The sequence below is a fragment of the Lytechinus variegatus genome, chromosome 12, assembly GCF_018143015.1.
Source record: "Lytechinus variegatus isolate NC3 chromosome 12, Lvar_3.0, whole genome shotgun sequence".
NCBI classification, from domain to species: domain Eukaryota; kingdom Metazoa; phylum Echinodermata; class Echinoidea; order Temnopleuroida; family Toxopneustidae; genus Lytechinus; species Lytechinus variegatus.
Window position 1 is genome coordinate 31,687,799 of NC_054751.1, and position 22,084 is coordinate 31,709,882.

The 22,084-nt window shown below is 35.2% G+C and overlaps 1 protein-coding gene across 9 annotated transcripts in view; it reads left to right on the forward strand.

The window, feature by feature from the left end:
* Positions 1 to 22,084, forward strand: part of LOC121425592 (dedicator of cytokinesis protein 1-like) — a 105,807-nt gene that overhangs the window by 16,128 nt on the left and 67,595 nt on the right. For all 9 annotated transcript variants that reach the window (XM_041621694.1, XM_041621696.1, XM_041621695.1 and 6 more), the window contains exons 4-6: positions 2,155 to 2,210; positions 16,122 to 16,224; positions 20,619 to 20,767. In XM_041621694.1, coding sequence (XP_041477628.1) covers positions 2,155 to 2,210; positions 16,122 to 16,224; positions 20,619 to 20,767 — 308 coding nt within the window. The remainder of the gene's footprint in view (positions 1 to 2,154; positions 2,211 to 16,121; positions 16,225 to 20,618; positions 20,768 to 22,084) is intronic.

Sequence of the window (22,084 nt, forward strand, 5' to 3'; positions counted from 1 at the left end):
CTTGCTATCCTCATGGTCATTATGTGTTGATGATTGTCAGCTTTCAAACCATACTTCCTACATGATAAAACAAAACAACAAAAATATAGAATATAATGTCAAATACAGCCATACAGGTAATATTTCTGGAATGGGGCTATTTTCCTACTTACATGTAATTGATAATGAATGCAAACATAAGTTTTGTTTTGATCCCAACAACTACTTGGACTTCTTGACATTTTGGGGGCAAATCACCTTTTTCCCTATGTACATGTATTTTGTTTGCAATGGTTTATTACATATACATGCATATATGTACCTGTACAAGTACATCATTTTTTATTTTCCCTTGTTAATATTTGTCAATATCCATTTGGATTTTGTACATGTACATTGAATTTCAATTTTTTTCTTTCTCACCCTACTCATTTATTTTTTTCCTGTGAGCACTTTGGTCATTTTTGTTTAGAACTGAACAGGATACTCTGGATTAAGTTTTTGTGATATTGGTAAATTAATCTGGAAAACAAAAAAATGGCATAGTACGTTGCTGAATATTTATTAAACCGAATCGCGTGATATTTCACAAAAAAACAACAACTCAAGTAGTCTCAAGATTCTCAAGGTTTAAATCATAGCCCATAAATGGCATCTTCATTACAAGATAATCTTGAGATTGTTGTGATTTGGGTAATATTCTGTATCAGAAATAGGGTGATTATTTGAAAACTCATGCTGATTGAGATGAGCATTTTATGCCAAGTAGTGTTTAAGTGCTGAAGTACATGTATGAAGATGAAACACACAGATCACAAGTGGATGCACATGTGTACAGTACTTGGAAATTATGCCATAAGTTGTTCCATTTCAAACCAATTTGTTTAAGGTTAAGTGCACTTTGTTATTAGATTTCTTGTAAAGAGGAACATTGCCCAAGATAAAACAGCCAACTTTTGACCACAATTTATCCATTTATATTTTATGAGAGGGTGATATGTACCGTCCTGTACAAGAGGGATCTTCATAGCTTTTCATGTTTTACGTCAGTCCTTGGTCAATTTAGGAGCTCTTGATTCCATTGTTTATTGTCCTTAAAAAGAATATTTTTATCTTTTCCAAATTTATCAGGATCAAGGATGTGTTTATGTAAAATGTAAATTGAGGAAGCATAAAGTTGCTTGAATAATAAGGACTCATAAAATTTTGGGGAATTTGCTTTGCCTTTTTTTTTTATAAACATTAGCTAAAGTTTTGGTCATTAAATTGTCAAACTTTAAAGTGCATGTAATTGCCTTTAGTGTTTGGAAAATTCTGATTATTATACCAAGGAGAAATAGTGTACACATTTGATGTAAGATTCTGGAATCACCAGAGAAAAATGACTAAAATTTGTGTCTGCTGATTACTACATGTACAGCCTTTATCACTGCACACTACTTGAATGGGACTCCACACAAAATGTTGGCCAGACATTTGTGCCATTTCTTTATAGGCCTAAAGAAAAAAAAATAGTTTAACTTGAAGGCATCTGAAAAGCAATCCTTTGCATTGGACATTCTTTGATATCCTTAAAAACTTCTGACACTTAAAGCTCATATTTTTTGTATCCCTCTTACCCACAACAAGAGATTGCTTTTAAATGACCAGAAAATCTTCCAAGTGGTGTTTTGTCATATTCCCAGCACTCTAGAACAGAAAAATGAAACCACTATTAAGACCTGGTCCCACTGGCCGACAGATAAACAAAACGTACTCATAACGTATACAGCGGACAAGCAAAATTTGGGGGTGGCTCCATCTGTTTTCATCCGCTCCAGACGATGGACAAATTGGGCGAATGATAAAATCACAGTGGATGGATATTCGATGGATATAGAGCGTATGAAACACATATGCAAAGAGTACATAACAGGTTCATTTTCTAATGGATGGCAAGATTCTTTTCCGTTTTACATTCTCTCTGCATTCATATTAATGTGCAGTGGGACCAAGCCTTAACATTTATGTAGTGTCAAAGTAGCCTTGCTTTTTTTCACTCTCATGGATATTGAATTTTGATTGAAGCCTTTGTTCATCTGTTTGTTCATGTTTTGATTTAATGATATATGTGCTGTTAAAAATAAATCAATAAAAGTATCTTGTTACTTTATCATTTTTTTATTGTTATAACAGGGCATCTTCCCCAAAGGTTATGTACATATCAAGGAAGCTTTGGTGGAGACCATCGGGTAAGTTGTGTATTGACTTGAATAGAATTTATACAACCATATATTATAAGTTGATATTTGTTCACATAAATGGTAATTTTCTATTAAAAAGAAAAATCCTCTATTTTATGTCACTGATAATATGGCTTTCCTCCTTTTTGTAATAACAAAAATGTCAAAGCTCCTTTTGTCAAGATTTCTTTAATAAAGTCAAGTCTAATATCAGTTAAAATGTACAATGTAATATGCCACATGAGAATAATATTACACTCCTCCCTTCACCCATTCTTCCAGCCTTTGGGTATTTAAATATTTTTATATCCCGATTGAGTCATAAATTAACATTCTTTGCATTCTGATGTTCTTGGAAACTTTCCATGCATATTTTGCAATGGAAATGATGAAAACATCTGATACCCTTTTCATAAACCTATCCTCCAATTAGCCGCCTAAGAGTAATGCGGATAATTCAATAAAAATTGCGTTCACAAACTCCGAAAATAAGCCGCATTATTTTTACGAGCTCCCGTCCTGAAAAAGGCGGATAATCGTCATGACAACTGGACATGCCCCCTCCGATGCGGTTGTGTTGGAAAAGGGTGACCTTGTGACCGCACCATGGCAATTATCCGCATTATTTGGAAATGCGTTCATAAACTCAAAATCTTGTCCCGATGCTGCTATTATGCGGATAATAGCAGCATCAAAATAATGTGGATAACTCTGGTCCTCCTCAAATTTTACGACCAAATTATGCTGCTATTAGGCGCATAATTGGGTTTATGAAAGGGGTATCAGAAATATGAAATATGCAAGTATTTAAAAAAGACCAAATGCACAATAGTGAACCAGTTCTGGGCCTGTTGCATAAAACTTTATGATAAGTCTATTAAATGAATCTTTGATTTTGATTGGCTGTTGAGCACTTCTACCATGGTTTAGGCCAAGTAAAAAAAGAAAGTAGTTGATCGTCTTCGCGCGCATCTATTTTGGCTATTGCAGCATCAATTTTATTGATATTTACTATTTTTCTGGCTGCTGAATACCGCAAAAAATCACAAATTGGCGAGCAATTTGCTCTCATGTGCTTTAGGATCTCTCTCGCAACTTCAAAAACAATTGCAAAGTCCGATATCGCCGTAACTGCAAGAAAGAAAAAAATTCTGATTTGGTTTTCTATTGGAATTTTGAAGATATCATAAATTAGCGAGAAAATAAAGTTTGCAAACTCGGGAAAGATCAAGGATTTCTTCATTTTTAGTGCATTTTCGGGGACCCCGCTTCTTGAATCTGAACTAATCCGTCGCGTGCTTTGGAAATATGGCACAGAAAAATCAATTGTAATGACGTAAATTTTTATTTGGAAAAGGGTGACCTTGTGACCGCACCATGGCAATTATCCGCATTATTTGGATATGCGTTCATAAAGTCAAAATCTGGTCCCGATGCTGCTATTATGCAGATAATAGCAGCATCAAAATAATGCAGATAACTCTGGTCCTCCTCCGATTTTACGACCAAATTATGCTGCTATTAGCCGCATAATTGGGTTTATGAAAGGGGTATAAAATGGAAATGTTATATTTACAGTACCTTTTATGAAATAGAGCCCAAGATATTGCTGTTTCTACCATCAACTGTATTGATTCTTTTCTTTGAACCGACTCAGCACTGGGCAATTGGGTTGAAGGGTTCCATAAAAGTCTGTACAAGTTCATCCTTGGCCACCCAAATACACTATGATACATTGATATGCTTTTCACTCTGCACATATTTTCCTTAACCCCAGAAAATTGGTAGGGCTACTAAGGGGGGGGGAGGGTCTTAGCCCCACCAACTTTCCTAGTTTAAGCTTTAATAGCCCACTTCGTTTTCACACTATGTTTTAGCAAAGTGGGTTAGCACAGTAAATACGGCGGTACCAGGGTTAGCTGACTAAATGAGGTGCTAGCACCAATATTGTGTTGCTAAGAGATGCAGTGTGAAAAGAAACCGGGCTAAGGAAGAGTGGGGCTAAGTGTTAGCCAATCACAGAAGTCAAAATTGCATATTAATCACGCTCTGTGTGGCAAAATCATCAATATTGATGAGCTGTGCGATGGTCCGGGGTTAAGGCGTTTAACCCTGGCTAAGCAAATAGTATTGGGTTAAAAAAGTCAGTGTGAAACCTGTCAATAAATGTTTTGCAAAAATAGTAAGGAAGCAAGTTGTGAACACTAATACAATATTTATAATTTTGTGAGATCACCAATTGAGTTGTTATAAACCTGTACCTGTCATGTTATGTTGTCATACATAAATAATTCCATGAATTGGCCTTTTTATGGTTCATGATAAATTAAAAAAAATTTTAATAAGAAGAAAATTAACATTTTGACCTGGGAGAGCAGTTTACAATTGAAAACTAATCATAGCAACATTTTTGTAATCCATAGGGGATTTGATACCTCTTCATAAACCCATCCTCCAATTATCCGCCTAAGAGTAATGTGGATAATTCAATAAAAATTGCATTCACAAACTCTGAAAATAATCCACAATTTTTTTTACAAGCGCCCGACCTGAAAAAGGCGGATAATTGTCATGGCAACTGCACACGCCCCCTCCGATGGGGTTGCGTTGGAAAGGGGAGACCTTGTGACCGCACCATGGCAATTATCCGCATTACTTTGGAAATGCGTTCATAAACTCAAAATCTGGTCCCGATGCTGCTATTATGCGGATAATAGCAGCATCGAAATAATGCGGATAACTCTGGTCCTCCTCTGATTTTACGACCAAATTATGTGGCTATTATCCACATAATTGGGTTTAAGAAAGGGGTATTAGTAAAACTTTATTCAGATACATTGATCTACCTGAATAAAAATTGATGTCTTGCCGTGTCATAAATGAATGAAATGTAAAACAGAATTCATTAGGGCCTATACTGTACATAAATTATCACTTCACACATGTATGTATGTTTTATTTATTTAAATACGGGATAAAAAAAACCTGCTTTCAGCCGCAAGGGTGTTTTTCAGCAAGTCCCTACATAAAAAGTTTAAAAACATATAACAATAAATCATGAAACAAAATAATAAAATACAAACATTTGAACAGACATAAGTTACATTGTACATGATAAAAAATAAAGATTTGAGATAAGAAAATAAGAACTAAAAAAGCAACAAAAAATATATAAATATATACACATTTAAAACATAAACAAAAGTACAATCAATATACATGATAAAAATGAAAACAATACAATGGTCAGATATCTCAGTCAGCAACAAATTACGGAAAACTAATAGGAAAGATATTTTGGATGCATTTTTTAAAAGCCGGTAGATTTGTTTGTGTTCTTACGGATTGGGGGAGGTTATTGAATAAATGACTGGCAAGATATAAAGAGCTATTTTTCAAATAATTGGTGTGGGGTTTTGGAAGATGAATATACTGTTCAATATTTCTAAGTGAATGGTGCGTGTCCATAATTGTAAGTTTTGAGTCTAGCACATAAATTTGGAAGCAGATTATTTAATAGTTTGAATAGTAAGGTGACGAGGTCTTTCTTTAACTTTACATTTAAGCAGTCAACAGAAACAGTCTGATAAAGAAGTGTTCTACTGTAGTGACAATCCACTTGTAGAATTATCCTCAATGCTCTGTTTTGGAGGATTTGAAGCCGTTTCAGAGAAGTTGAATCAGGTTTCATCCACACGGTGTTACAATAGTCGAAATGTGGGTGAATCATTGTCTCATACAAAAGAGTAGCAGTGGGTATGTCTATATACATGTATGGTCAGATTCTCCTCAACATAAAGAAACTTCGTAGGACTTTGGATCAGACACCGTCAATGTATGGTCGCCAAGTTAATTCCTTATCAATAACGATACCCAAACAATTGCAGTTTTCTACTCTTTCCAGAACTTGGTCATTAATCCATACATTGACATTGGCAAATAAATTGGCCTTACACTTCGAGCCTATAATGACCAGCTTACACTTTTTAAGATTCAACAAAAGCTCATTGTGTATTAAACAATCTTGAATAGAGGCCAGGTCTTCGTTTACCATATCTAGCATTCGAGTAGGATCTCTAGATGATACATACAGACAGGTATCGTCTGCATAAAGTGATATTTTACAATATTTTATTACTTTGGGGAGATCGTTCATGTATAGTATGAAAAACAAAGGCCCAAGTATACTCCCTTGAGCAATTCTACATTGTACAATTTGTTTTTCTGGGTTCTAAATTGAAAATAATGTTGAATCCATCGTAAACAATTTTCATCAAATCCATGACATTTTAATTTTTTAAGCAATATCTCGTGGCTAATCATATCAAATGCCTTTTCCAGGTCTAATGCAACAAGGGCAACTGACTCACCTCTATCAAGTGATTTAGTAATATTTTCAGTCAGATTTAACAGAGCAAGGCTTGTTGAAAAGTTTGGACGGAAACCAAATTGGTTTGGAATAAGTTTGTCATTTTCATTTAGATATTTATATATTTGTTTAAAGACTATCTTTTCTATGACCTTGGAAAGTACTGGTAATACATATATTGGTCTGTAATTAAATGGATTTGAAGCATCACCACCCTTAAATAATGGAGTAATTCTTGCCCTTTTCCATTCGAGTGGAACATAGGTTTTAAATTCCCAATACTTGTACCTGTTAATATGCTAGTGGGCCTAAAAGTTTCCAGTGTGTAAACGTCCTCTATAATTTGTGAAAAGTCACTGCAATACATGTATGCTTGCTTTATTCCTGAATATTGAAGCCTTTAATATAGTTATTCTGACAGCCTTATGCGAAAACAAGCATGTTTGGCCTGCAGGCCTGACCTGTGATATATTCCCACAAGCAATACTTTCAAGTCTTTTGCAACAACAAGGTTAAGATTTGCCATGCCTGGGTGCCTGTGCATTGATCATGATATAATCGCTGCATTAAAGGTCGAGTCCACCACAACGATGAGTAAATGTGAATTCATAGAATAAAACTGACATTTTTTTCAAACTTGGATATGACAAAAAGTTTTTACAATTTAAACTTTTAAAGTTTCATTTTTTTTTTAACTTCACAAAACAGTACACAAATATGCATGGAAGTGCAGAGATTTATTTTTTTGTGTGTGTGTAGAATTGGTTTAAACTTCCGCTTGAATCTTATAATTGGTTTAATACACTGTACCGTAATCGATCTTTCAAAAGTGAAGTAAAAAAACTATTTGGTAAAAAAATGAAATTCCCATTTCCGACTATCTAGCTATATTTTTTAAAATTAAATTGTTAGGTTTTCTATTGTATTCATATAAACTTTGGGATGTATATGGTTCAACCATTTGATATCAAATTTCAGGTAACAATTCTGTTAAATTTGTTAATGCTCTGTCAAGTCAAATGCACAAAACCTTCTGATAGTGAATATTAAAGTTGCACTGATGTAAGACAAAAGCTGGGTTCAGGGCATCACTAGTAAAGTGCCAACTCATAAGACTTGTAATGTTTGCATGATTGATTTTAATGTGATATGCTTTCAATGAAGAAAGAAGTGCTATTGTGCTATGTGTGATAATGCTATTGTTAGGTTATAATGATATAGTATGGGGCTTCGTTGCAGGCATTTCGGGGAATACATATACTTGTAAATTACCACAAACCCTTCTCCCCCTCCCCTGATATACATACTGTACATTGTACAATGTACTCTTTACTACAGGTATGTTGGCCTACATGTACACATAAACATTGCAATTGTTCTATCGAACAACGGGAAATTGTACTAATACAGTTCACCTTTAATTGCTCCATTAATATTAATTGCCGTACTGTACAATGCGAGTGAATGTACTATTCATTCTATTCATACAAGCATCGGCATCTAAGAAGAAATTTGCTTTCAGCTGCCCTTTTACATGAACTTGTAGGTGTGGGAAACTTGGTCAGAAGTTTACTTAACGCTCCCCATGTTAATTGTTTAACCCAGCTGTATTGCTGGTTTGTCTATTTTTGTAATGCTGAAATGATAGGATGTGGATATTGTGGATTCCTTGATTACAGCCTATGTAACATGTCTAATTGTAGTTTAAATTTATTATTTAAAATGAATATTGACTGTTATCAAACTACATTATGTAATATATACAAAGAATAACATTGGGATGAATATATGTCTCAGAATGCATATGGAAAGATGCATTTTTAACTAATGTCCAATAGGCCTACTCTAACCATTAGTTACAGACTTGAGTTGAGATAGTGGCGGTTTGCTAAATTATACTTAAGTTAAAATTTGTTTGTGGTGATTTACAATCACAGCTGTACATGTTGTAGATTGTGTTTGATTTGACTTTTTAGATGTGAGCAACTTTACTGAAAGTTAGAAATATTTGCATTTTGTTCTTGATTATCGTACTGTATTAAGGCAAGCATTCAGTTTCCAGTATTTATAATTGGAATTGTTATGACAGGTAAAACTCCCTTTTGATGATTCTATCGTCAAACTAAACAGTATTTTACCTTCTCCTCCTACGCAAATATTTTCAAGCGGTTAGGTCTAAAATGACTTTGTTGTGATTATAATACAGATGGCTTCATTCATATATTTTTTTCAGGAAAGGCAATGACGTGTACATGTACTGTGTTACTGGTAGGCCCGATTCTCTCCATGAAAAAAAAATAGAAATTAAATTATGAGCAAGCACAAAGTATTAATTTTTTTTGCCTACATTCTCTGCAATGATACATGTATATCAACATGGCTATAGTACCATAGGCCTACTGTACATGATGTACAGTAGTATAGTGTCCTGGGATGCTCCACAAACATGTAGGCATACAGGTCCATATAATTTGGTAGCAGTACATGTATACATTTACATACCTCTTTCAAAAATGAATAAAAATGTCACCGTTGTTCTTCCACATCCACCCACGAAAAGACATACTGAGAGGAACATGACCTTAGATCTGAGGTCATTTCAAATTCATAGAGGAGACATTCCATGGTTTGTGAGTTGCTTATATTGAAAGTGAAATAGTTTGGTTATTAATCATCCATACTATTGTGTGGTCTGGGTTTTCTTTGAGTGGGGTACTTTGTGTAAAAACTACATTGTTTTTGTAAGTTAGGTATTTGAGGATGCAAGTAATGACCTATACATGAATCATTACTATGAGAAATGAACATTAATAAAATCAATAAAGTCATTATTATTATATTTTGTGGTATAGTTCTTTGAGTTGCATCAATCTGTGTGGCTTTGTTTTCAAAGTTCACCCACAGTATCCTGTTTAATGTAAATATGGATTGTGAAGATGTGGTAAATTCCAACAATATCCTAAATGCCATGTACATGTAAGAATGTGCCAAAAAATATGTGAATTTACTGTAATTAAATACCCTTTTTACACAGGATTTTCTTAGCCCCGGACTATCGCTAACCCCGTACTATCCTTAACCCCGTTTTTTTTTTTTCCTTTTCACACATGCCAAATTGTTATTGCTAACCCTGGATAAGGAATGCTTGCTTTTCACACACGGAACTCGCTAATCCCGGACTAGTGGTTTTTGTCGATCATTCGTAGTACATACAAGTACAAGTACTTCACTCGTACACTTTTTACACACGCTAAAATTTCCTTAACCCCGTACTATACGTGGGGCTAAATTGCCATTTAGCCCCACCTATAGAACGGGGTTAAGCTTAGCCCACTTTCGTTTTACACTGGCGATCTTAACCTCGTACTATCGCTCTTAGTACCGCAATTGCTGGGATAACCCTGCTTTTTTGCAGGGCCAAATAATCCCGTACTATAGGTGGGGTTAGCCCACTTTGCAAAAATGCTGTGTAAAAAGAAAGTGGGCTAATACCCTTTTCATAAACCTATCCTCCAATTAGCCGCCTAAGAGTAATGCGGATAATTCAATAAAAATTGCGTTCATAAACTCCGAAAATAAGCCGCATTATTTTTACGGGCGCCCGTCCTGAAAAAGGCGGATAATCGCCATGACAACTGGACACGCCCCCTCCGATGCGGTTGTGTTGGAAAAGGGTGACCATGTGAACGCACCATGGCAATTGTCCGCATTATTTGAAAATGCGTTCATAAACTCAAAATCTTATCCCGATGCCGCTATTATGCGGATAATAGCAGCATCAGAGTAATGCGGATAACTCTTGTCCTCCTCCAATTTTACGACCAAATTATGCTGCTATTAGCCGCCTAATTCATTTTAATTGGGTTTATGAAAGGGGTATAAATCTTGACAGATAATGTTTGAAGATGAAAAATGCAAATGCACAGATTTTAAGGATCTAATAATCATCATTTTTATTCAATTTTCCTTTTAATAATTTTAAGGAACCTCTAATACCCCTTTCATAAACCTATCCTCCAATTAGCTGCCTAAGAGTAATGCAGATAATTCAATGAAAATTGCACTATTTTTACGAGCGCCTGTCCTGAAAAAGGATGATAATCGTCATGGCAACTGCACACACCCCCTCCGATGCGGTTGCGTTGGAAAAGGGTGACCCTGTGACCGCTCCATGGCAATTATCCGCGTTACTTTCGAAATGCGTTCATAAAGTCAAAATCTGGTCCTGATGCTGCTATTATGCGGATAATTGCAGCATCAAAATAATGCGGATAACTCTGGTCCTCCTCTGATTTTACGACCAAATTATGCTGCTATTAGCCGCATAATTGGGCTTATGAAAGGGGTATAATACATGTACTTGTACACTGTTGGTCATAAAGGTGGAATAAAATATTTTTGAATAAAAGTCGACAGTGTTGTTGGTATTTGAAAGGCTACGCGTAGACAAAATGGTAATTGAGTGATTACATAATGTTTCCCCATTACACAGGTGACATTATAACATGAGAAATTTGGATTACGTAATAAATTCTTTTGTTGTAGACTAAAAACCTATGCATGTGATATTCTGTCCCTTTCCCTGATTTGGCACTGTGTATAAGAAGGTTGCATTTTTTCGAGTTCCTTGTACCATTTGAAATAAAAATCGGTAGAGACGTTCCCTGAACTATGCCTGGTCCAACGGTAACACCAACACGCGAGAGAGTGGTAGCACTGCGACAGGATGGCTACAAGCAGACTGATATCGCAGAAGCCCTAGGGATATCACAGAGTGCAGTCTCTAAGATCCTGAAACGTCAACGTGAGGAGGGGAATGTGCGGCCACGGAAATCTCCAGGACGTCCCAGATTGACCACAACAAGAGATGATCGGCAACTGTTGAATTTCAGCCGCAGAAACCGGAAATTGCCCACGAGCCGTCTTCGTCGATTGTGGAGGAGATATCATGGGATCAACGTTTCCCGGTCAACCGTTAATCGCAGATTGCTCCAACATGGTTACCGAGCACGACGGTTGACCAAATGTCCACGCCTGTCTGTTCGCCACAGAGTAGCTCGTCTTCTTTGGGCTAGGGAGCACAGAAGGCTTCATCCAGGACATTGGCAACATGTGGTCTTCACGGACGAGAGCCGGTTCATCCTTGACCGAAAGGATGGGAGACAACAAGTTCGTCGATTAGCCGGGGAAAACCTTCGCGATGAATGTATCCACGAGACGGCTCAGTGATGATATGGGCCGGCATCCATTATGGAGGAAAAACGCCACTGGTGGTTCCGGACGGAAACGTCAACGCCGCCGCCTACAGGGATATCTTGGAGTTCCACTGTCTTCCATATGCAAGACGAGCGTATGGGCACAATTTCCGACTGCAGGATGACAACGCTAGACCGCACAGGGCCGCTGCAGTAAGGGAATTCCTGGAGGCAGAGGGCGTCGTACAGTTGCCATGGCCAGCTTGTTCGCCGGATATGAACCCCATAGAGCATGCATGGGATGCCCTAGGCCGAGCCATCAACGACAGAGAGGTCATTCCTCAAAATCTGCAGGAGTTGGCAGATGATGATGCTCTGAGGGAAGAATGGGATGCTATGCCTGTTGACGTCATCAACAAGCTTGTGAACAGCATGCCACGACGTCTGCATGCGCTGGTTCATGCCAGGGGTGGACAATCAGGGTACTAATGGATAATTCGTTTTTCATACCCGTTCAGCGTACAGCGAAAACGGAAAATCAGTACGTGGTTCGGTCTTTGAAAACAAAAAACGAAATCACAGCGTGAAAACCCGTGCTGTGATTTCGTTTTTGTTGATCAAAAACAGAATATTGAAATCAGAACTGTTTTGGGCTCTCTCTGATTTTTCATTTTATATTTGTGTTTTTATGTATCAAAAACAAAACCAGAACACGCTCTCCGCTCCGTGATTCCGTTTGTAAAAACGAAAACAGCGAAGACGAGATCAGAGACTCCCTTTTCCAGTCCCTGCAACGTGATTTCGTTTTTCGTACAACCAACAACCTACAGGCATATTAAAGAGCGCCCTCCAGGAGGTGAGGCAAGTTTCAATGGAGATTTTAATAAATTGTACCACACATATTATGTTGAAGCCAGTTTAAAAGGAGGTGAGGCAAGTTTCAATGGAGGTTTTTATAACTGTACTCTAAATTATGTTGAAGCCAATTTAAATGGAGGTGAGGCAGGTTTCAATGGAGCTCAGTTTTAAAAAGAATAAACTGTACCACACAATGTGGTGAAGCCAGTTTAAAAGGAGGTGAGGCAAGTTTTTTTTTCAAAAGAATAAACTCTACCACACATTGTGGTGAAGCCAGTTTTAAAGGAGGTGAGGTAGGTTCAATGGAGGTTTTTTACGAATAAACTGTACTACACATTATGGTGAAGCCAGTTTAAATGGAGGTGAGGCAAGTTTCAATGGAGGTTTTTTTTAAAGAATAAACTGTACCACACATTATGGTGAAGCCAGTTTGAAAGGAGGTGAGGCAGGTTTCAATGAAGGTTTTTTCGAATAAACTGTACTACACATTATGGTGAAGCCAGTTTAAATGGAGGTTAGGCAAGTTTCAATGGAGGTTTTTAAAAAGAATAAATTGTACTACACATGATGGTGAAGCCAATTTAAATGGAGGTGAGGCAAGTTTCAATGGAGGTTTTTTAAAAGAAGAATAAATTGTACTACACATGATGGTGAAGCCAGTTTAAATGGAGGTGAGGCAGGTTTCAATGGAGGTTTTTTAAAAAGAACAAATTATGGTGTAGCCAATTTAAAAGGAGGTGAGGCAAGTTTCAATGGAGGTTTTTATAACTGTACTCTAAATTATGGTGAAGCCAATTTAAAAGGAGGTGAGGCAAGTTTCAATGGACACACTTGAAAAGGCCATCTTGTAGCTTCTCGTCAACTTCTTGATTCACGATCACGCACGTGGTAGTATAAAAAAATGCCTGAACTGTATGTACAAAAAACGAAATCACGGTGCAGGAAGTGGAACCTCCATTGAAACTTGCCTCACCTCCTTTTAAACTGTCTTCACCATAATGTGTGGTACAGTTTATTCCTTTAAAGAAACCTACATTGAAACTTTCCTCACCTCCTTTTCAATTGGCTTCACCATCATTTGTAGTACAATTATAAAAAAAACTCCATTGGAACTTGCCTCACCTCCTTTTAAATTGGCTACACCATAATTTGGAGTACGGTTATAAAAAACTTCCTTTAAAACTTGCCTCACCTCCTTTAAAATTGGTTTCACCATAATACCAGTACAGTTTAAAAATCTCCATTGAAACTTGCCTCACCTCCTTTTAAACTGGCTTCACCATAATGTGTGGTACAGTTTATTCTTTTTAAAAAACCTCCATTGAAACTTGCCTCACCTCCTTTCAAACTGGCTTTACCATAATGTGTGGTACAGTTTATTCTTTTTAAAAAACCTCCATTGAAACTTGCCTCGCCTCCATTTAAACTGGCTTCACCATAATGTGAAGTACAGTTTAATTTATTCTTTTTAAAAAAACCTCCATTGAAACTTGCCTCACCTCCATTCAAATTGGCTTCACCATAATTTAGAGTACAGTTATAAAAACCTCCATTGAAACTTGCCTCACCTCCTTTTAAACTGGCTTCACCATAATGTGTGGTACAGTTTATTCTTTTTTTAAAAAACCTCCATTTAAATTGGCTTCACCATAATGTGTGGTACAGTTTATTTTATTCTTTTTAGAAAACCTCCATTGAAACTTGCCTTACCTCCATTCAAATTGGCTTCACCATAATTTAGAGTACAGTTATAAAAACCTCCATTGAAACTTGCCTAGCTCACCTCCTTTTAAACTGGCTTCACTATAATGTGTAGTAGGCCTACAGTTTATTCTTTTGAAAAAAAAACCTCCATTGAAACTTGCCTCACCTCCTTTTAAACTGGCTTCACCATTATGTGTGGTACAGTTTATTCTTTTTAAAAAACTGAGCTCCATTGAAACCTGCCTCACCTCCATTTAAATTGGCTTCAACATAATTTAGAGTACAGTTATAAAAACCTCCATTGAAACTTGCCTCACCTCCTTTTAAACTGGCTTCAACATAATATGTGTGGTACAGTTTATTAAAATCTCCATTGAAACTTGCCTCACCTCCTGGAGGGCGCTCTTTAATATGCCTGTAGGTTGTTGGTTGTACGAAAAACGAAATCACGTTGCAGGGACTGGAAAAGGGAGTCTCTGATCTCGTCTTCGCTGTTTTTGTTTTTACAAACGGAATCACGGAGCGGAGAGCGTGTTCTGGTTTTGTTTTTTTGATACATAAAAACACAAATATAAAATGAGAAATCAGAGAGAGCCCAAAACATTTCTGATTTCAATATTCTGTTTTTGATCAACAAAAACGAAATCACAGCACGGGTTTTCACGCTGTGATTTCGTTTTTTGTTTTCAAAGACCGAACCACGTACTGATTTTCCGTTTTCGCTGTACGCTGAACGGGTATGAAAAACGAATTATCCATTAGTACCCTGATTGTGGACATACTCGATACTAGCGACTGAGTAAGAACAATGACTCAAGTTTGATGCAAATTTGTCCATGAAATCACAAAAAAGAAGTCATCTGGAAAACTGAGAGAGATTGAAAATAAATATTCATGATCCTTTAATTTACTATATATTGTCGTCATTGTTGTTCTATGCTCATGACATCCATCGCTTAGGACATAAACTTGTAAAATATCACTGTCAAACGTGTGTAAAAGGCAGAATAATAAAGTAAACTGGTTATCATGCACCAAAAATGCCATATTCAAATCATGTTGTAATAATTACGCTGTGAAAATTTGGTGAAAAAAAATATTCCACCTTTATTACCAACAGTGTACATGTTGGTACTAATTTTGTTATCTTACAATATTTATTGGAGCAGTATTAAATTTCCTCTTCTGGTTAAAGGTAAAATAAAGTAGTTGCAGCAAATATATATTTAATGAGAAAGTCTACAAGTTATAGTTAATTGCCATCGTATCATCATAGGTCTACATGTATATCTGGAACATTGAAATAAACTTTTCTTTATGAAATGATGAAATCTTAGCTAAAAACCGATAATTCTGATGATCACTATTAACACAGAAAGGCATACTGTATGTAGGACTTGGAAAAATACCTGACATTTTATGGAATCGGTCTGCGCTAATTTTGCTAATTTCTTAGCAATTACACATTTTTTTCAGAGGCCATATGGCCCATTTTTTTAACTTATACATACAAACAGTTCAGTGATCATTTCATTGGATTCGGTTCAAACTCATTTTGAGATCGTTACCACAACTGGCATTTAGGCCTACATATTTGTACATGTATATTGTACTTGTTATGATTTTCAAGCTTTTCATGAAAAAGTCTGAATAGAATATTATTTAGGAAATACGATGGACTCTTTTATAGGAGTTTGATGAATAAACTTTTCACAGTTTTGTACTTTGTATTCTATTGATGTTTAATCATTCATTCTGTCATTTAATGCCTTGTTTTTTTTATCTTTAATACAGTGAAACACACCATGAAAGGGTGACACCCAAGGAGATTCCAATCGTTCAAGAATTAACAGCAGTCCTAAGAGAATGGGGGATACTGTGGAAACAACTCTTTCTGGTAAGTCACTCTTTAGTTTACAAACATCTTCATTTTCTTTTGGAACCTCTCTAATAACAAAATTATTATAAATATAAGATAATGAATGTTTTAATTACTGGATGAATGAATAAAGAATGAATTAATAGATATGCCTACATATTATTTAAGGGTTAATGAATAACGAACAAAAATAACAAGCTTGATCATTAACAGACGTTTATACTGTAAAACACAAAGTGTAAAATGAATTTAAAGTAATAGATTTATCAATAAATGAATTAATTAATTGGTAAAGAACCAAAGAAAGAAGGAAAGCAATAAAAATAGAAATTGCCTCAGAATAGTTCACTAGACAGATGGCATATAATCAGGGGTGTGAGAGTTCAGATTTTTATCTGATTTCAGATGTTGTTTTGTTTTGATTTTCAGCTTAATTTCAGCTTGTATTTGGCTTTCTGCTGTACATAAAGTATGGGAGCTCTTTCTATTTCAGACTTTTTCAAAACTCATCAGTTTTTTTCAGATCTTTTTATTTGTGACCACTCCACCCTTGTATAATAAAGGCTAATATTAATATTAGTAAAGCAACAACAATGAAAGACAATAAAATAAAGAAACAAAATAGAATAAAAGACAGGACAGAAATAAATAATTATGGATCAAAAATAAAGAAACAAAGCAAAATAGAGAAAGAGCATGAAAAAAAGATTGGAAGAAAAAGCACATAAATAAAAAAAAAATGCTTGAAAAATTGTTACCAGGAAGTAACAAATTTTTTATATTACACACAGATTCATTTTTTTAATGACCGAACTCCCTTGTGCATACTTAACACACAGTTCAAGGCATTCCTTTCTTTTACAAGAACAAAAGAGGAATAAAAAATGAATTGAGCCCTTGTGAGTTTATCAATCAACTTGAATGAAGAGGAACAGTAGAAAAGTTCACAAGTTCAGTCAAAATATTGACCATGAAAAAAAAAGAGAGAAATGGTGCTTGCATTCTTTTCTGACCATAACAGGGCTGTTTTGATTGGATGTATATTTGAGCACCAAATGTACTCACACGAATAGTCTTCTGTCAAAACTGAAATGTTTTTTTTAAGTTAAATTGTTGTTTAATAGTTTATGTGACTACTGTACTATTTTTACTGTAGACAGAAATTAGATGCAAGTACAGTTCAGACCTTTTTCTCTCCAGGCCGCGTACTTAAGTCAAACTACAGAGGACATTAGCTGGGCTCATAATAATAATAAATGATAAATTGATAAAACTTGCTTAATCCTGTAGCTACCACTGCTTTTAGTTTTCTTTTGATATCGGGCTTACATGTACATATACAATCCAACTGTGTGATTCTAAACCTAAAGGGATGCTCTGGGCTGAAGATATTTATATCTTTAAATAGAGTGAAATGCTCATGTCATAGCAAAATGCTGAAAATTTCATCAAAACTTGATAACAAATAAAAAAGTTATTAAATTTTAAAATTAAGCAATATATTGTGAAAACAGTTATATGCACATCATCTTGAATATTCATTAGATGGACTGATGATGTCACGTCCCCACTTTCCTTTGGCTTGATCACACCCTTGAAGAACAGTATGAAGAAAGTATTTCAGCACTTGAGAGAAAGAAGAGATCAAAACAAAGCAATATGTCTGGCAAAATATGTTTTCAAAAGAGTCTTCTCTCAGCTCTTATTGCTTGTACATGTAGCTGGATGTTGCGATAACCCGCATTGAACAAATTGAATGAAATTATGTAGTAGAGCAATACATCTTGTCTCGGGTTGAAATTGAATTACATCGCAGTGATTGTAAAAATGGAACATGTCCAAGGATGAAATACAGCTCAAAATTGCATTTCAAAGAGGGAGGGGCTCTGTTTGGCCTGTATGTGCAATCATGGTTTGTGTTATTTATCAAACATGAAGGCAAGGAAAAAAAGGTTTTATTCTTTATTTCAAAAGTAATGATTGTTTTTTTGCAAGTTCAATAGGGTTGAGGTTTCTACAGTAGGCTCTTGGAACATACATTTTAGGCCTATATGTATTTTCCAATAGGCCTACCAGTATAAGCTAAAGACACTGTAGGGAAAAATAAATTTACAATACAATTTTTTAGTGTACAGTATGTATGAATGTACATGTAGTTTTTCCTATTTCCCTGTAATATGTCACCTACATGTATAATGTTCTATTTGAGCTTGGCTTCCGCTACCGGTATTCTGATTCTCTCTATTACATGCGTGGTGATATAAATTTCATTGGCAAATTATGGCTCCAGGCAAGGACTCTGGGATCCCAGATTATTTTGGTTCTCTTGGGGTTGTTTTGCAAATTATATAAATGTGTGAAGTGCATTTGAGCAGATTTACACTTGTATAAAAGTGATCAGAAAAGGAAAAAAAATGTTCCTGAGATTTGTTCACACTTTGACATTCCCTGCCAACCACACCTTATGAAGATTTTGTGATACATGCATTGAACCAAATAAAGGTGATTATTCATGTAATCGTATGCCCATTGTCAATGCAGCCTTCGCTTTTATTATAGGCTGCATGTTAAATTACACAATGGGTGCTACATGTACCAAGTACAGTGTATATTTTTACTTCAAGTAAGACTCTGTGACATTTGAAGCCACACTGCAGCGCAGATTTTATGCTTCAATTATAATTAGCTTGTCAAAGGAAATCTCTTCACAGTACTCTAAGCATGTATTGTTATGAAAAGACCCTTAAGATGATTGTAGAGATTAAATCAGAACTGGAATAGAAATACTTCCTCTTCTTAATATCTATTTCCTTTGGATGTGTTTTGAGAAAGACAAATTCAGTTGATGGTAAAGAAGAAGCGAATTTATGTCATCTTCCCAATTTTGTCAATTTATCAAATTTGTAGTTGTGCTGATCACGCAACGAGGTGAAGTAGCTAATGATAATTATTCAAGTGGTGGGCCTTGTTTCCTCTTGAAAATGGCCATACATGTACATGTAGGCCTATGCAGTATATGTACATAAAGTTGATTGTTTAAAGGGATGGTCCAGGCTGAAAATATATCTTAATATATAGAGTAGAATTCACTGAGCAAAATGCCAAAAATTTCATCAAAATCAGATAACAAATGATAAAGTTATTGAAGTTCAAAGTTTAGCAATATTTTGTGAAAACAGTCATCATGAATATTCATTAGGTGGGCTGATGATGTCACATCTCCACTTTCCGTTTTCTTATGTTATTACATAAAATCATAATTTTTTCATAATGAAATAAGATGCAGCAATAAATATCTAATGCACTAAATCAGTTGTCAATCCTATTTTTCTAGTTCTTGGAGGAAAAAATTTGAATAAACCTAATTTCTTATGATAAAAAACAAAAGAACAAGTGGAGATGTGACATCATCAACCCACCTAATGAATATTCAAGACGACCGTTTTCACATAATATTGCTGAACTTTAAACTTCAATAACTTTTTATTTGTTATCCGATTTTGATGAAATTTTCGGCATTTTGCTCAGTGAATTCTACTCTATTTATTAAGCTATAAATACTTTCAGCCCGGACCATCCCTTAAGGAATAAGGAATGATATTTAATCTACAGTCTACATGTATATGACCCCCATTCTTTTTTTTACATATACATGATTGTACAGGTATGGTTCAAAAGGGATTGGCAATGATGCATAGCTCTCCATCGTCCTTCCTATTCATGAAATTACTTTGGTTTGTCATGCAAGGAAATACATTCATAATGTAGTCCTTCAGGTTTAATAATGCAATGCTCATGTTAATGCAATTGAAAAGATTATGTGATTTAAACTCAGTTCATCATCTGTACATTATCGACAAACTGTACAAGATCTCACTTGTATTTGATTTGAGATTCAAAAATATTCCTTCATAATCTGAAATAATTTCAGATGAGTTTGGAAAGTATGAAACTTATGTTAAGGTGAATGCCATAAATAAAAGAAGAAAAAATAAATCAAAAGAGAATGAAAGAATCTTTTTATATATTCATGGGGAAAATTAATAGTTGAAATGTGTGAATTTAGAAACCAAATTTTATTTTTCAGACACGGAATGGGGAGTAATTCCAGGATAATGTAAAAAAATGTCAAAATTTCATTCAATGAAAAGTGATATAACGCTACACTTATGTAATATTAAAATGTTAGAATCATTTTTCAGTATGATTCATGTTATTAAAACTTTATCAAAGGTTTACTACTTGTACTGTAGATAGGCTTTAGAATTAGATTCAATATTTCTACATGCAACAAGGATATCTGTGTTGATTCATAAAGGTTAAGTATTGATTATAAAGTTATATTAACATTTTTTGTCCCAAGTTTTAACAACTGTTTCCATAAATTTACTTGTGTTCATTCAATTTTATAGAAGAGAGACATAGAGAAGTACGACCTGGTGCACAAGATGTTGTACGAGCTCATCGACTGCCGACGACAGATCATGTCTGGGACTCTACCGGTGGATGACATCAAGGAGATGAAACAGCATGTTACATCCAAGATAGACTTCACTAACAGGTCAGTACAGCTAGTTTTTTACTTCTAGTATGAATGATAGGAGCCTAAAAGAATAGCCCCTTTCATACATGGTATGAAAAGGCTTGAGAAGATGATTTCACTAACGGGTCAGTACAGCTATTTATTAACTTCTAGTATGAATGACAGGAGCCTAAAAGAATAGCCCCTTTCATACATGGTATGAGAAGGCTTGAGAATGCATGATGAAATACCTTGTTATATGCAAGATTTCACTCAAAAGGTAGGTACAGCTGGTTATTTATCTCCAGTGTGAATGAAAGTAGACAAAATGATAAGCCCCTTTTAGACTTGGCATGAAAACGCTTGATTTCAGGAAACAAAATACCATTTTACATCCAAGATAGATATCACTAATAGGTCAGTTCATTCAGCTAGTTATTAATTACCATTGTGAATGACAGTAGCTAAAATGAAAAGCCCTTTTCAGACATGGCATGAGAAAGTGTGAGCTTACTGAGACAAAACGGCATGTTATATCCAAGATACATGCAGGTTTCACTAAAACAGGTCAGTTATATAGAGTGAGATATCAATAACTTGTTCGAATGACAATACCCCATATAATAAGGCCTTTTTAGACATGGAATTACAATTTTAGATATGAGCTTTAAGAGATGATATAGCATGTTACATCCAAAATTGATTTCATTAACAGGTCAGTTCATCTACGTGTATTTATTGATTCCCACTATAGCCAAAATAATATTTACATATCATGCCAGTATTGGACACTGCATAACAAAATGAGGCTTGCTCAATTTTTGTGTTCAGAAATGGAAGAACACCAATTTATCATCTCAGAATTCCTTTATAATAAAAAATACACAGGGTGCGTGCATCTTGCATCTGTCAGACAGTCCCAGACCTGTGTAAATTGCTCTTATCAGGCCAGTAACTTTTACTGGTCCGGCATGACCATAAAAAGTATATTAAACTAATACAAATGATATTTTCCCCTTTTTTTAATTATAAAAATGGCTGTGGCATCAAAATGGTTCTCTAAATTGAGAAATGGCTCTCATGAATTGTGTATGTGTACTGTTTGTTTATATGTTTTTTTTTTGGGGGGGGGCATTAAAAGCAATAAAGGACAACAAAATAAACTCAAGCCTTTTTTCATGTTTTTCTACATTTTGGGGGACAAGTAAATTTTAGGTTAGGACCAGTGAAAAATAGAAAAACTGGATATCCACTTGTCCATCATGAACAGGTTGGACCAAATGAAAAAAAAAATAGTTTGGAGCCCTGAATACAAGAAAATCAAAATATTGGATTAACCTGCAAGTGTTGTACAAC